Here is a 13,838-nt window from a genome sequence, read left to right as displayed (position 1 = left end):
CTAATTATCTTACTAGGTCGGATAGCCCTATACGCCCAGAATATCATTGGCCCATACCAAAGAGGCTTCACTCCGAGCAAATCTGTAGCATATCAGATTTTCTCTCTGCGGCAAGCGATGGAAAAACTGTTGGGATGAGGACATCAGTTGCACCATCTATTCATCGACTTTAAAGCCGCCTATGATAGCATAACCAGGGTAAAACTGTACACGGCCATGAGAGAATTCGGTATCCAGACAGCTTTTAGGGATATCGAATCGGTGGACCTCGGCGCAAAACCGGGATGTCTGGAGTTCCTCATTAAGGCAGGCCTAAACCGGATACCGGTTGTTGCGCCGTTGATAACGTTGATGAAAGTTATGGTAGCTGAATATTGTTCCATTCGCCTCAAATAGGTATTTGCTAATATATAAAATGTCAGTCGAATTGAATATCAGGTATATTCAACGTATTTACACTTCGACCTATATATAAGTGGAACCATCGTGTAACTAAATATTTTTAAAGCGCCGAGCTTCCGGTTTCCGGCTTGTTGTAAACTGAAATATGCTCTGTTGCCAGCCAAACAACTGTGCGCCAATTTGGGTATATTGGTTGTAAATTATAATTTAAAAATGTGCTCACAGAAAAATGTTGAAAACCTCCTTATTTGGAGCTCCAAACAGATATAAGCCCTGAAATCAATTGTAAAATGTACATAGCTAGTGTGAGAAATGAAATTTCCATTCAACAAGTTCCAATTGGACTGGTGTATTCGTATATTCTGCGGTGTTAAGGGTCATCAGTACTTTCAGAACAAACCGCATTTGAGTTAGCCCGATCCGCACTTCCTAATTTTGGTTAAAATTATAATTGGGAAAAGTTTCTTAACATTTTCTTTAGTTAGCTTTGTAATATTTGTTTCATTTATGCTACAAAATTCCAATTGGATCAGATACCTTCGCCTGTTTCCGTGGTGTAGTGGTTATCACATCCGCCTAACACGCGGAAGGTCCCCGGTTCGATCCCGGGCGGAAACAGTTCTTTTTGCCGCAAATCCTGTTTTTTCTTAACAACTATTTTGGTTTAATAATTTATAAATTAAAAGCAATGCAGATATTGCTAAGACACTTTTAATTTCCTTAAAAATTTTCTTTCGACTAAAAATTCAATCGAATTGGGAAACATTATTAATTTGATCTGGATCTGTCATTTCTCAGCCAACTCAGCTGGCATGAGCAAGAGCGCGACGCGAAGAAATTGCAAAATAGACGGACGAGAAGAGTGGAAAGCAAAATAAAATAAATTATGTGAAAGTGAAATGTCAAAGTGGTGCTGGGAGACAAACACGAAGCAACTCGACTCCTACGTGCAATCACCCCAAGTATTTGGTGCGCTGGAAAAATCGCTTCAGTAACTCACGACGTGATTTATAGTTTCCGACTGGCTCAGAAAACGGTGCGAATGCAATTCCAACCCAGCATTTTGCTAATCATGCAAAGATGAACAAAAATCAGTGCCGTCGACACGTCAACCATATGTGAAGCCGTGGGAAACAGTCAACGCGATATAGTGGAAAAGTTTGTGCACAATGTTTTCCGCCCTGAAGAAGTTGACGTCCCGGCAGGAGGGTCCCAATGCGGCCCTCCCGGAGACGGTGGGCCAGCCCATGTCCGGATCCCTTCAGAAGAAATTCTCGCGCGGCGTGCAATATAACAGTACGTATAAATGACTTTTTGCATTCCAAGTGTTGTTTACAATTGGTCGCGGCGGGGTGACGGGCTCATATTTTATTGTCTCGTTTTACAGTGAAAATCATCATAAAAGGTGATCGCAACGTTGGAAAGTCGTGTCTGCTGCAGCGTTTGCAGGGCAAAGGTTTCCTGGAAACCTACGTCCCGACGGAGGAGATCCAGGTCGCTTCGATTCAGTGGGCGTTCAAAGCAACCGAAGACATCGTAAAGGTCGAGGTGTGGGATGTGGTCGATCGTGGGAAGGCCCGACCTCGTCACAGTGGCCTGAAGCTGACTACGGCTGCCCTGCCGGAAACCCCGGCCCTCGATGCAGAGTTTTTGGATGTTTACAAAGGCACCCACGGGGTCGTTTTGATGATGGATATCACTAAGGCTTGGTAAGCGGAAAGTTTAATTTTTTATAAAGTTAATAGTGGAGGCAAATGGCAACCATCAAGGATACTTTGCTGATGATTTCAACGTATAAAGATAATACAAATTGTTATTCTGTCTTCCTTAATTCAATGTCAATATTTATAATGGTACTTTACAATATTGTGCTTCTCTGCTGGAAATCTTTCGAATTGAGGGTTTTAAATAATTCTCCGTTCATTCGAAGAAATTTTCCTTCTGTTCCAAACAGAGTTCCCTAAAAGTTTAGGTTTGCTCACCTGTAGAGTTCTGCGCTACCTTTACACGTCCTTGAAATACAGGACAAGCCAGTACAATCTCGTAATTTTCTATAATGAAATTTCTTGCCTCTTTCCAGCTTTTAAAAGAGCTCCGACCCGAACAATTGCATTTGATAGTTTTGGTGCTTAGATTTACTTTCTTGCGGAAATTTCAGCGGTTTGCGAAGTCTTCTTCGTAAGTATTTTATCACTTGTAACCAAGCGGCTCATGAGCTTTCTCCGAAAAAAAGAAAGTTGCGTCCAGACTCTTTGATTTCTTTACTCCATAGATAAACTCAAAGAGAAGCTAAAAATATTATAGGCGAATTAGACAGTTTCAGTATCAATCTGTGGAATCAGAATATCAGCCTTGAAGCAGCTTGTAGTACATACTTCCAAAAATAAGATATCGGAGATTTATATATTTTTCTACGATGACAAAGAAATTAACGTAGCTCGCATATCGGGTTAAGGGGTTCATTTTGAATTAGTTTTTTTATAGGAAATCGGTTGTGCCTGCTCGCGTATAAGCTTTGTTTCCGTGTCCGATACACACTTATAATTAACTGTCAAATGGAGTTTCTCCACATAGAACGCGAACGCGGTAAAAGTGGCTATAAACTTCTCCATTTTGGTAGCCCATACACTCAATACGGTGTTGGCGTTGCCATCTCAGAGGGTTTCCGTGATGCCATTAAGGGAATCCAACGATCATCAGGCTGTTGAAGCTCACCATTATATCAACTGATCGCACTATTCACGTCTTCACTGCATACGCACCACAGACAGGTCGACCTGATGCCGAGAAAGATGCCTTAATGGTCATGTGGGTGAAAAGGCAGACGGTAACAGATGTCATGGGAGAAAAGGGCTTGGAACGCGCAATGACGGTGGCGACCGTATAATTGATTTTGCGGACACCCATGACCTTGTACTTATGAATACATGGTTCATCAATCGATTGTCTCAGCTTCCTACATTTTATAGTGCGAACAGTAAAACGCAAATCGACTATATTCTCATAAGACGCCAACATTGTATCACCGTCACTGATTGCAAAGCCGTTCCTTATGAGACCATCGCACCTCAACATCGGCCGTTGATTGCTGTCCTGCGAATTAAGCCACCGATAAAACGGCATGAGGAACGCACTGGCCCGCCGCGCATTAAATGGTGGCGATTTGGTGAGAAGAACGAAGAAACGGTCTCACTCATACGATTGCCAACCATTACGAATGTGGAAGAATTGTGGAATCAAATGAAAGACACGATCCACAAAGCGACCTCTGCTACCCTCGAGGCCACCAAGCCAGGTAAGCCGTACATCAACCGAGATATTTGGCTTTGGAATGACGATGTTGAAATGAAAGTCCGTGAAAAGTAACGCCTCTATCATAAGTTTCTCGACGATAAAACGCTCGCCAATTGGCAAATTTATAAGAATATCAACCGGGAAGCAAAGAAAGCGATCGCTGTGCCCCCAGCAGCCCATTACAAAAATCTTTACGATAAACTAGACACTCGGGATGGCAAATGGCAAATTTCAACTGAAGAATTTGCTCATCCTCCACTTCCAGAATCATTGTCGACATTAAGAGCAGTTCCACCTATCAGCGCAACTGAAGTTGAGAAGGCAATAAAACGAATGAAATCGGGGAAAGCAACAGGACCTGGAGACATCGCAACTGAGCTGTGGAAAGCGAAGAGCTGGGACCCATCACTATGGCTCAGTGAATTCTTAAAAGGGGTTTATTCAGGAAGGTAGACACCATCTGACTGGCAAGAAAGTATCACTGCCAATATGGAAAAAGAAAGGTACTCCAACTGAATGTTCAAATTACCGTCCGATCCGGTTACTTTCCCATACCATGAAGATTTTTGAACGTACTTTTGACAACCGTATTCGCGAAATCGTTGAAATTACTGTGAATCAAGCTGGATTTGTCAAGAATTGTGGAACTACTGACGCAATACACACTGCGCGGTTACTTATGAAGAAACACTGAGAGAAGCATCGCCCTCGTTACATTGCATTTCTGGATCAGAAGAAAACATTTGACCGTGTGCCACACGAACTCATCTAGTATGCTCTACGACGACACTTAGTGTCAGAAAAACTCGTGCGCTGGGTTCAATTGCTCTACTACAATCCGAAAAGTAAAGTTCTAATAGTAAAAATGATCTCGAGCAACTTGTCCAAAAATGGGATGATCGCCTCATACAACACGGTATCGATTGAATCTGAATAAAAATGATTTTTTTACGACCGATCCGATCTATCAGCGGCAGTAACATGCCCAGAACCGAGCGATTTAAATACCTCGGGCCAATGGAGAATTGCGTTATGAAATTGCTTCACGCATTAACGCAACATGGTTGAAGTGGCGTTCCATAACTGGTGTTCTTTGTGATCGACGTATTAACGAACGTCTCAAATCTAAAATTTACCGCAATGTCGTCCGTCCTGTCGCTCTCTATGGGTTTCAGTGGTGGCCGACTATAAAAGACAATGAAAATCGTCTTGCGGTAATGGAGACGAAGATGTTGCGTTAGACTAGTGGGATGACACCTTTTGATCACATCCGAAATGAGGATACCCGCGATCGATATGGCGTTGCACCGGTTGTGGAAAAACTGCGAGAGAGGCGTCTTTGATGGTATGGTTAAGTAATTCGCGCCAACGAGAATTCACTTACCAAGATTGGTCTGAACATCGAAGTCGATGGTAAGCGACCAAAAGGCCGGCCGAAACAACGGTGGCTTGATACGCTGGCTGGGGATTTAAAAGCCTCGCGATTGCATCCAGATCAGGCATTTCATAGAGCCAAATGGCGAAATCGATCGCGACGAGCCGACCCCGCTTGTGAACAGGACAAGGGCTGAAGAAAAACAAGAAATGTGATATGCTCCTTATCCTTATCCTCACTTGTATCGCAGCCACCTGATGTAAAGGCGCCAAATATGGCCATGAAGGACTAGACAAAGGTATGGTTCGTATTAAGGCTTTTATTTATTTTGGTGGCTTTCGCTTTCAGGTCAATTGATGTGAATCAGGGTATTGCTGCAATTTGTGGGAAGACCATAATGATATCCCGGTAATGTTAGCTCCGCTGTTTTACATGCTGGCGATACTTTTCCTTTTCATTGTCGATAACATTCTTCATGTTGTCTTTGTTGGATGACGTGGAGGGGTTCAATGGACGATTTCAGCTTCTCTCAACACGTCGACCTTTCCAAACAAAAATCTTGACTATGTGGATAACATCTGCTTGCTCTCTCATTGGATCATGAACCCGGTTGAGCTTTGAATTAAATATCAAAAATATAATAATAATCGTTGGCGCAACAATCCATATTGAATCAGGGCCTTGAACTGTGTTAGAGTACTTAATTCAAGACCATAACGGTACACTACAGTACACTGTAGGAGGCAATGTGCTCAGCATTGCTCGCGTCCGAGATTATTACCCTGATTTGACTCAGGTACGCATTCACAGCTAAGTCGATTGGTATCCGACATCCAGTCACGATAACAGATCCTTCTGCAACTCAGTACTACAACGCCAATTATATTTTCTCTTTGTGAGAAACGTTTCATCAACTCGGAAGCTTCTACTTTAGCTCTCGAATTACTTTAGCTATTTCTTGGCATTTGCTGTAGTAATCGACCAACCATAGTCTTCTACAAATTTTGCAGAGGCAGAGAGTGCGTAGATTCTTCATTAAAGAAAACCATGCCGAGGTACCTTCGTCTGAACTCTGAATAGATCGGACAGCTGCTTATGAAGTGCAGGATCGTCTTGTCCTTTTTCTCATGGTCGCGGCTATTATTAGCCTATGTGCTAATTTAAACGGCAGGATGCTGTTGGCCGTATGGCGTATACTGGCTCTGATTCCACCATTACACAGCGCCAACTTCCCACTTGTGAGAAACAACAACAAATAAACTTTTTGAAGACACTATATAGTTTTCGAAGAGCGTTCGCTCATTTTGGAACCCAGTGTTCGGCGTGGATAACATTTCATTAGCATTGAATCTATCTGTATGTGCACTTGCTAGCTTTCAAGTTTCTATTTTTTCTAATCACTAATTCTAATTTCTGTTAGCAATGGAGAGGGCCCTGAATCCGCCATCAATCATTCTGGTCTATGGGCTCCTCTTTTTGGGCTGACCCAAAGTTGAAAAAAGAAGTTTTATAGACGACTACGGTTCCAGGCTTCTTCAATTCCTAACAAAATTTATTTTAGCTTCGGTTGGCTTTGGCCAAACGTGCTTGGTAGTTTTTCCTCCTGGATGTAATTTGCACTCATGATATTCTTGCGGATTAATAAAAGCGAACGAACTACAGTTGCTAACCACTTCGCTCACGCTGCTTCCAGGGCAGTGAGAGAGACATCGCCTGATTAGTTTCCTCTGATCTGGACGAAACCGTAGTCGTCTATAAAAAAAATCCTAATTTTAATTCTAATTTGAAGAGCACCACATTGTTTAAGTGAATTCTCAATACTCAACTCAAAGATGAGTTACAATGTATGTTGCCTTAGATTCATGACGGCAACTATCCGGAGTACTTCCTAAGATGCCTAAACGTGGCAGAGCCATTCAGACCGTAGACGACTTATGATGCATCGTATTCAAAGATAACATAGCTGATCTTTACAGTTTGCCTGTGGCATTAGCCACAAATTCTCTATTGTACTTGGAGAATTTCCAATAGGCCAGTGCTCCATGCAGACCGCCCTAATCATGTACACGTTTGGTCCAAAATCTCCCGCGATCGAGTCTGGTAGGGCCAAATCTTTCTCGACTTAGCGTAGGAGGTGAGATTTCTCTATTTGAAGTCAGTTGCTGTTAAGTGACGCGAGTCGTTTTCACCCTTCACAGGCGGACGCCGACTGCGTCCACCAAGGTACAGTCAAAGACAGCTTGTTGGGCTCTATGTTCTTATTACGAGACACGAAGAGGCAGGTTACTTTGAGTGTGCTGCCCAGTCTATTTAGCGTGTCCCTGCACTACCCTACCAGTCTGGAGGAAATCGCGACTGAGTACAAGACCTTAACGGCCACTTGTCTGTCAGTCATTATCAACATGTTGTGCTTGAGGCTCCGCTTGAAATACATTGGTGAATCCTGGAAAGCCATACTCGGCTACAATGTGCGTATCCGAGAAAACTCCTGTACCAACTCCACAAAGTATTTTTGATCGATCGCTGAAGAATACTGTGTTATAACCTGGAAATACGTCGCCCTGGAATACCAATGACGTATTGTCAGGTATTGCGCTGGTTGGAAGGCGCACAGCAAAATTTCTATTGAAGCTCAGCTAAAAAGTAAAAAATAAAAAAAGTAATCAGTTGGGAATGTCCAGGGTTCCCTAGGTACGTCGTCTAGGACTCACGGAGTTAAACAGCACCGCAGTCTACAGAGTAGATATTCAATATATCTTTTTCGGGTTTTAATATTGAGGTCAGGCAAGAAGCAATTTGAACATTAAATCGACGCTGTACTAAAATAGGTTTATTTATAAAATTGTGGGGCTAAACTTGTTTTCCCACAAAATGGATGACCCTACAATTTGTTAGATTTCAAATCGATTGACTTGGTGTTTTAGGTACCGCCTCCTAGCTGCTCGAGCGTAGAGAACGTTCAACTAACATATCTTTGTATTATTGTTAATTATTTCACACAACACCCTAAAAAGAAAAGTGATATATCAATGATAATAAAAACATGCATGACACAAATGAAGGCGCTAAGTAAAAACGAAGTGAATACGAACTTTCATTTCAATTTTAATGTTATGTACGGCTGTAAAACAACGATTCATCGTATTGGAAAGGTCTTGAATTACACTGGGGCAAAATTCGTTTCCAACAATGCTCCAATCATTTCTTGCGCGGGTTGAGCCTGACCTGGAATTCAAGCGAATAATACAGTTGTTCAATCAGGTTAAGGTTTACCGATTGGGAAGGCATATAGAGTTGGCATGAACATTATACAATAGCAATTTTTGAAGGCAAACCTTTGCTGCATGTCACTGATTATCAAAATTCTAAGATTTAGATCTAGGTTATAGCACCCTCTTTCACAAAGGCAGGCTATTTTTAGAGATGAGCGGTTTTGTTCTGGCTATACCTTTGATAACGTGATGAACAGCATCACCGAAATTTTGGCCCACTTCACAAAGTGACGACAGACGACCTAAGGTTATCAGATCAACTTTTCGATAATTTCGTCAAAGTACTGAAAAATAAGGAAAAGCACTGAGGTATTTATGAAGTTCAAAAGGTACTAAAAAATCAACATTGCTCAAAACTTTCTAATTACGGCTAGAATCTTTTTAACCAAAATGCTTCGATCCAACCAGAACTTTGTAGATATAGGTGACATCCATATGTTTACTGCGTGCATGAAAGAATGGGTTCTCTGCGAGTTTCTGTGCGTTGGCAAATTCCACTTTCCAGCCGTCAATGTCGATCTAACGGAAAATGTTTCAGGGACCCCGTTTTTTACACCTTTCCCTAGAAACGCGCGTCCCGATTTGGCGGAAAAAAATGCGAGGGTACTCTGTTTCTTCCATTCCCAAGAAACCTTTCAAATGGATACATATCCTGTAAATAATCTATGGCTCCAATATCTAGGCTATTGTGACATCAAAATTACTTGTGTACATGTTTCCGTGTGTAGCAACTATAATCCCCAATTGATTGGACTTTAGGCAAGCAGAAAGTGGATGAGTTTCTTTAAAATCCATCCTTAGTTACAATTTGGGATTCTTCTCTCCAGCCTGCCAATTATTTGGTTGATCCACAATACCCGAAGTAAGTATTGCTGTTGAGACTAAATCTTACCTCGATTATTGATTGCAGAGATCAATCCTGAGCTTGATAAAACTTGTTCAAATGGAATTTCTTTCAAATATTTGGATTCTGCAATTTTGTTTCACTTTGATGGTGCAGTGTTCCTTTCGGGGTCTGCCTTTGGGAGCCGGGGTATTTCTAGTCTACGCCCCTGCTTCTGTTGAACAGTCTCTTCGTTTCAAGTAATATCACCGACACCACTAAAGCAGTCCATAATGACGATGTTTTTAAGACTACCATCTACTCAGCTTAACGTCAAGAATGCTATTCACAAATTAACTTTTCAACACTATTTCTTTCAGAAATCGTTTTTCGAGGTTACCAGCTATTCCGGATGTTAATAAACTTCTTGTCAAATATCTTCCATGCAGGGCGTTTTGCCGAATAAGGCTTCACAGGCAGTTTTTCCATTCAGCATGCTTGTGCAGCCTTGGTTTCGTAAACATTTGACGTAAACTGCTTCTAGAAAGAAGAAAGCCTTTTCGATGGTACCAGCCGAAGGAGTTACTCTTCCGTGTTGCAACTCCACTTTTGTTTGAGTTGTAAGCGGTAGTCAACCGGCGCTTGATCTTGGTATTTCTCAACGTTTCATTTAGCTTTTGATTCGTGTATTCAGCACCATCATCCCTCCCAATGCATTTCTTCGAATCCTTGGTATTGAACACTCTTTCGACAGAAGAACTTTATCTCACACCACCTTTATGAATGGCTTCTGAAGGTGGTGAAGTATCTTGCTTTTCTTCTCGAAAACATTCTCTACGCACCTCTCTCAGTCGCTTCCTGCGAAATGCGCGACATCTATTCACTTCAAAGCCAAATTTCGGTTCATGAAGTGTCTCAGTATTACACGCATGTAGAGCTTTATTTCCTAGAGTTTCGTGTATCCTCTTCTTCATTTGATACTGGTATGTTTTTGATCATATCGACGTCAATAAGGAGTGTCACAATGCCTTTTTATTTCTTAATTTAATGTTTCACGTGTACGTGAAATAATTCAAAAAATCGATGTACCTTATGCATCCTGTTGATCAAGGTATCGATCTCAAGGCGGGTGCCGTACCGAACCCAGATAGCAGCGATCCTGATAAGTCCGGGTAACATAACGTCCGGTACTCTTCACTGGTGAGCTAATTTATAGTCTAGAATTATGCTTAACTACAATTGATTTCCCGCAGCCGCAAATATGATCATTCCTCCGGAAGCACTCCACATAGCGATGTTAAGTGTAATTTTAATTTATTATTATTAAAGGACCTTTGATTATGTTACCCGGGAGCTTCCAAAAATACCTGAAGAAATTCCTGTACTTATTCTCGGTAACCATTGCGACATGGGACACCATAGAGTCATTACCCCAGGTCAAGCAACTGCACTAATAGAAAGTTTAGGAGAGTAAGTACATCAGGATATGTTGAAAGCTATGTGATTCATAATTCGCAATACTGTAGGCGGCCTGCTGAAGTTTTATACGCCGAGAGTTCAATGCGAAATGGCTTTGGCCTTCGCTTGCTCCATAAGTTTCTGGGGCTGCCATTCCTTAGACTGCAAAAAGAGAGTTTCCTGGCCCTGTTGGAAAGAAACAAGCGAGATACGGAAATATGCAGTTTTGAAATATCTGAGTTCTTGGTAAGTATTTTTGGCTGACTATTGCAGTACGAACTGAACTTATATGTTTATTTTTGTGTTTTTTTAGAAATCTGAGGACGCCGATTATAATCAGTTCCTGAGTAATCTATCGAACAGGCGGCGACAGATTGCAGATTCTAACTCACATGCTCATATGACACCATTGACACATTCCACAAGTGCAAGTGCGATATCGCCAGTGACACCCACGTCGCCTCCCGAGTTAAAGCCAATGAAGAGTATCATTGTCGGTGGCGGACAACCAATTGTAATTCCAGGACAAATCAATATAACACAACAAATGCAGTCTGGAAATAATGCTCTTAAAACTACTGCAAATCCACTGCCAGCGACAACTGCAGAGTCAGCGATGTCGACTACAACCACCAGTCTAGTCACGAGTTTGTTCAAGAAACCCGATATCAAAGAGGCGAGTCTTGTCCAGGATATTCGACAGATGAGTATCCAAGAGCAACAGATAGCTAGTGTTGAAGAGTTCTGCCCAGATGAAGGTATCTTGGACCGAAGCTTTCTAGATGACTTCGCAGCCTCAGGGCCTGACAACACAGGAGGAGTAGTAGGAGAAAATGCAGATTCCGACAGTGATGATGGTCAAGGAAATCCAATGGTTGCCAAATTCAATGACGATTTAGATCTCATTGAACCGGAAGGAAATACTTCCAAAATAACTAATGTAGATAGCGCAAACAACAATCGAATTTTAAAAGAAAACCCACTTGCGAAGCATCGTAAATCCACAGATTTTACTAAATCCGAAGCGCTCACCTCGTCGATACGTAAATCATCGATCTCAAGCGAAGAAATTCCAGTCGCTTCAACTACAATCGATTCGGCTTACGGCGATGAATTCGATGGATGGCTAGCAGATAATTCAATTCGCCGATCACCTGAAGGTGGGGAAGACACTAGCTCAATGCCTAGCATTGTTCAGGACGCGGAGCCTAAACTAAAATCCGACAGTGGATCGGAGAAAAAACATAAACATAAAAAGAAGAAAGACAAGGACAAAAAAGACCGGGAAGAAAGGAAGGAGAAGAAAAAGAAGAAACGTTCCAAGGAGAGCGACTTAGAAGATTTTCTTAATGGCACGCCAGATACTTCAACGAATCGAATCGACGAAGCGTATGAAGCAATTTAATGCTGTGAATGTGAAGAAATGTGTAATGTTATTGTTATTACATCAGTTTTAAGAGATATTTGAACCATGCGTAATTTTGCATCAGCAGATAATCGGTTAAGTTGAAAAAGAAACTAGTTCAAGACCGCTTCTCTATTATTTGCTAAATTTAGTGAAAGGTCTTTCGAAAAGAATCCTCGAAACTTTCATATTTTTTCCGGCCGTGAAGACGAACTTTCTCTGTTCAATTATGAAAAAATATCGAACCGTTGCATTCCGATCCGTTTAAAAGGACTCTTCATACCCATCTGCTCCTGCAAATTTACGCAAATAATTATTTAATCGTTACGCTTTTAACTGTCCCCTGCTTCGTTGCCAATTTTACAGCTAGAGCTATTGAAAATGGAAAGTGTTAAAGTAAAAAAGATTGACTTAATGAATATAATGCATGTAACGTGTCCTAAATGTATATTCCGAATATTACCGAACTATTCTTAACAATAAAAAATCTCATTATTTTGTCGTCCGTGTTTGGCGGTACTTTTAGGGAACTGATTGACTGTTATAGAAAAAAATATTTTCCTTTCGTTGTATTTTATTCATTTTTTACCAACGATTATATTTTGTTTTAGTAGGTAATTTTAAAATATTAATTGAAAATTTATGATTGTTTTTTTTATTATTTATCTATGGAAAATAAATAAAAGCTGAATATAATGCTTTTGGTTTTCATTTCAATGGTAGATAGCTCCTGTTTCGTGACTCAAGCTAGACTGCTACCATGAAGAGGACGCGTGTGTTCCAAAAGCGCTCGGAATTTTCGAATTTCCCGGCTTTCGCCTGTCTTTTCGGACTTTTTGTACTTTTCAGTCTATATACCAGTCGGTAGATCTTCTTTCACTCTGAAATAGTGAATCGAATTTTGTTCCTTCCTCCCATAATGGGGGTATCGCCACGTAAAGTCTTTCAAAACATTCCTCCACTTTTCGCACGTTATCCCTACTTTCAGGCAGACCAAACTATTCATCAATTCTCTCTCAAGTCTCCTGTAATGAGGTGCCAGATCTTCTCATCAGGCTCTCCAGGTGGCGGACAAGGGTATATCTGTTGATGAATAAATATATGTTTACGTACTTTTTCTTCAGAATGTGAACGTAGATCAAAATGGCTATGGACAGGATATCCAGAGCACAAAACTATCTACTATGGAAAACCAGAGAATACTTACGGTACTGGAAACCCCGTACCGGCGGGTTTGGGGAGTGGATAGTGGGCTCTCGGACTACGATACCCCTCGAACCCAGTCCCTCATTCGTGGTCAACTTGGCCGCTGTGGTATCTCATGCTATAAAATGATTTAGATTTCATGAAAGATGTGTTCAAGCGAAGCAAGGCCTTACCAAGATCACCAATAACGAATTCGAAGAATAATGGACTGAAAGGAAATCGCTGGCCGACTAAGGCGTTTCGGATACCCACCAAATTTGTCCTAGAGGATTGACCGCAGGAAATCCTGCAAGCCCAAGAGAAAACCTATTCAGGAGAAGCTCCTCACTTCTTCGAACCTCACCAATCCCAAAGACGGCAAACAATTAAAGTCAGGAAAGCACATTGAATGTTATGGGCGGGGGAGTGTTTAAAAGGCCAAGAGTGGGGAAGAAAGATGGTGGTCCTCTAGGGAATCAGCGAGCGCCTAATAGGAAAAAAGCCCGAACGCCCGTGCCCCAAGTACGAGCATCGCTGCCAAAAAAGGCGAAGAAAAAAGCAAAGGTATGAATTCGCCTAGAGGCAATTATTATCTCCAGTAATAGCAATCTGTCGTACGCAAAG

At 41.5% G+C, this 13,838-nt stretch overlaps 1 protein-coding gene and 1 non-coding gene across 2 annotated transcripts; both read left to right on the top strand.

The window, feature by feature from the left end:
- The first annotated feature begins 947 nt into the window (after positions 1 to 947).
- Trnav-aac lies at positions 948 to 1,020 on the top strand. Its single transcript has one exon. It is a non-coding gene; the product is annotated as a tRNA-Val (tRNA).
- Positions 1,021 to 1,239: 219 nt separating this feature from the next.
- On the top strand, positions 1,240 to 12,132 carry LOC119654583 (rab-like protein 6). Its single transcript, XM_038060042.1, has 5 exons — positions 1,240 to 1,698; positions 1,790 to 2,111; positions 10,496 to 10,636; positions 10,693 to 10,870; positions 10,938 to 12,132. Exons 1-5 carry the CDS (start codon positions 1,572 to 1,574, stop codon positions 12,027 to 12,029), a joined length of 1,860 nt encoding a protein of 619 aa, XP_037915970.1. The 5' UTR covers positions 1,240 to 1,571; the 3' UTR covers positions 12,030 to 12,132.
- Positions 12,133 to 13,838: the final 1,706 nt, after the last annotated feature.

Source organism: Hermetia illucens, chromosome 4 (genome assembly GCF_905115235.1).
Source record: "Hermetia illucens chromosome 4, iHerIll2.2.curated.20191125, whole genome shotgun sequence".
Taxonomy (NCBI): Eukaryota; Metazoa; Arthropoda; class Insecta; order Diptera; family Stratiomyidae; genus Hermetia; species Hermetia illucens.
Note: the sequence above shows the minus strand (reverse complement) of the source record. Positions and strands in the feature narration are given on the sequence as shown.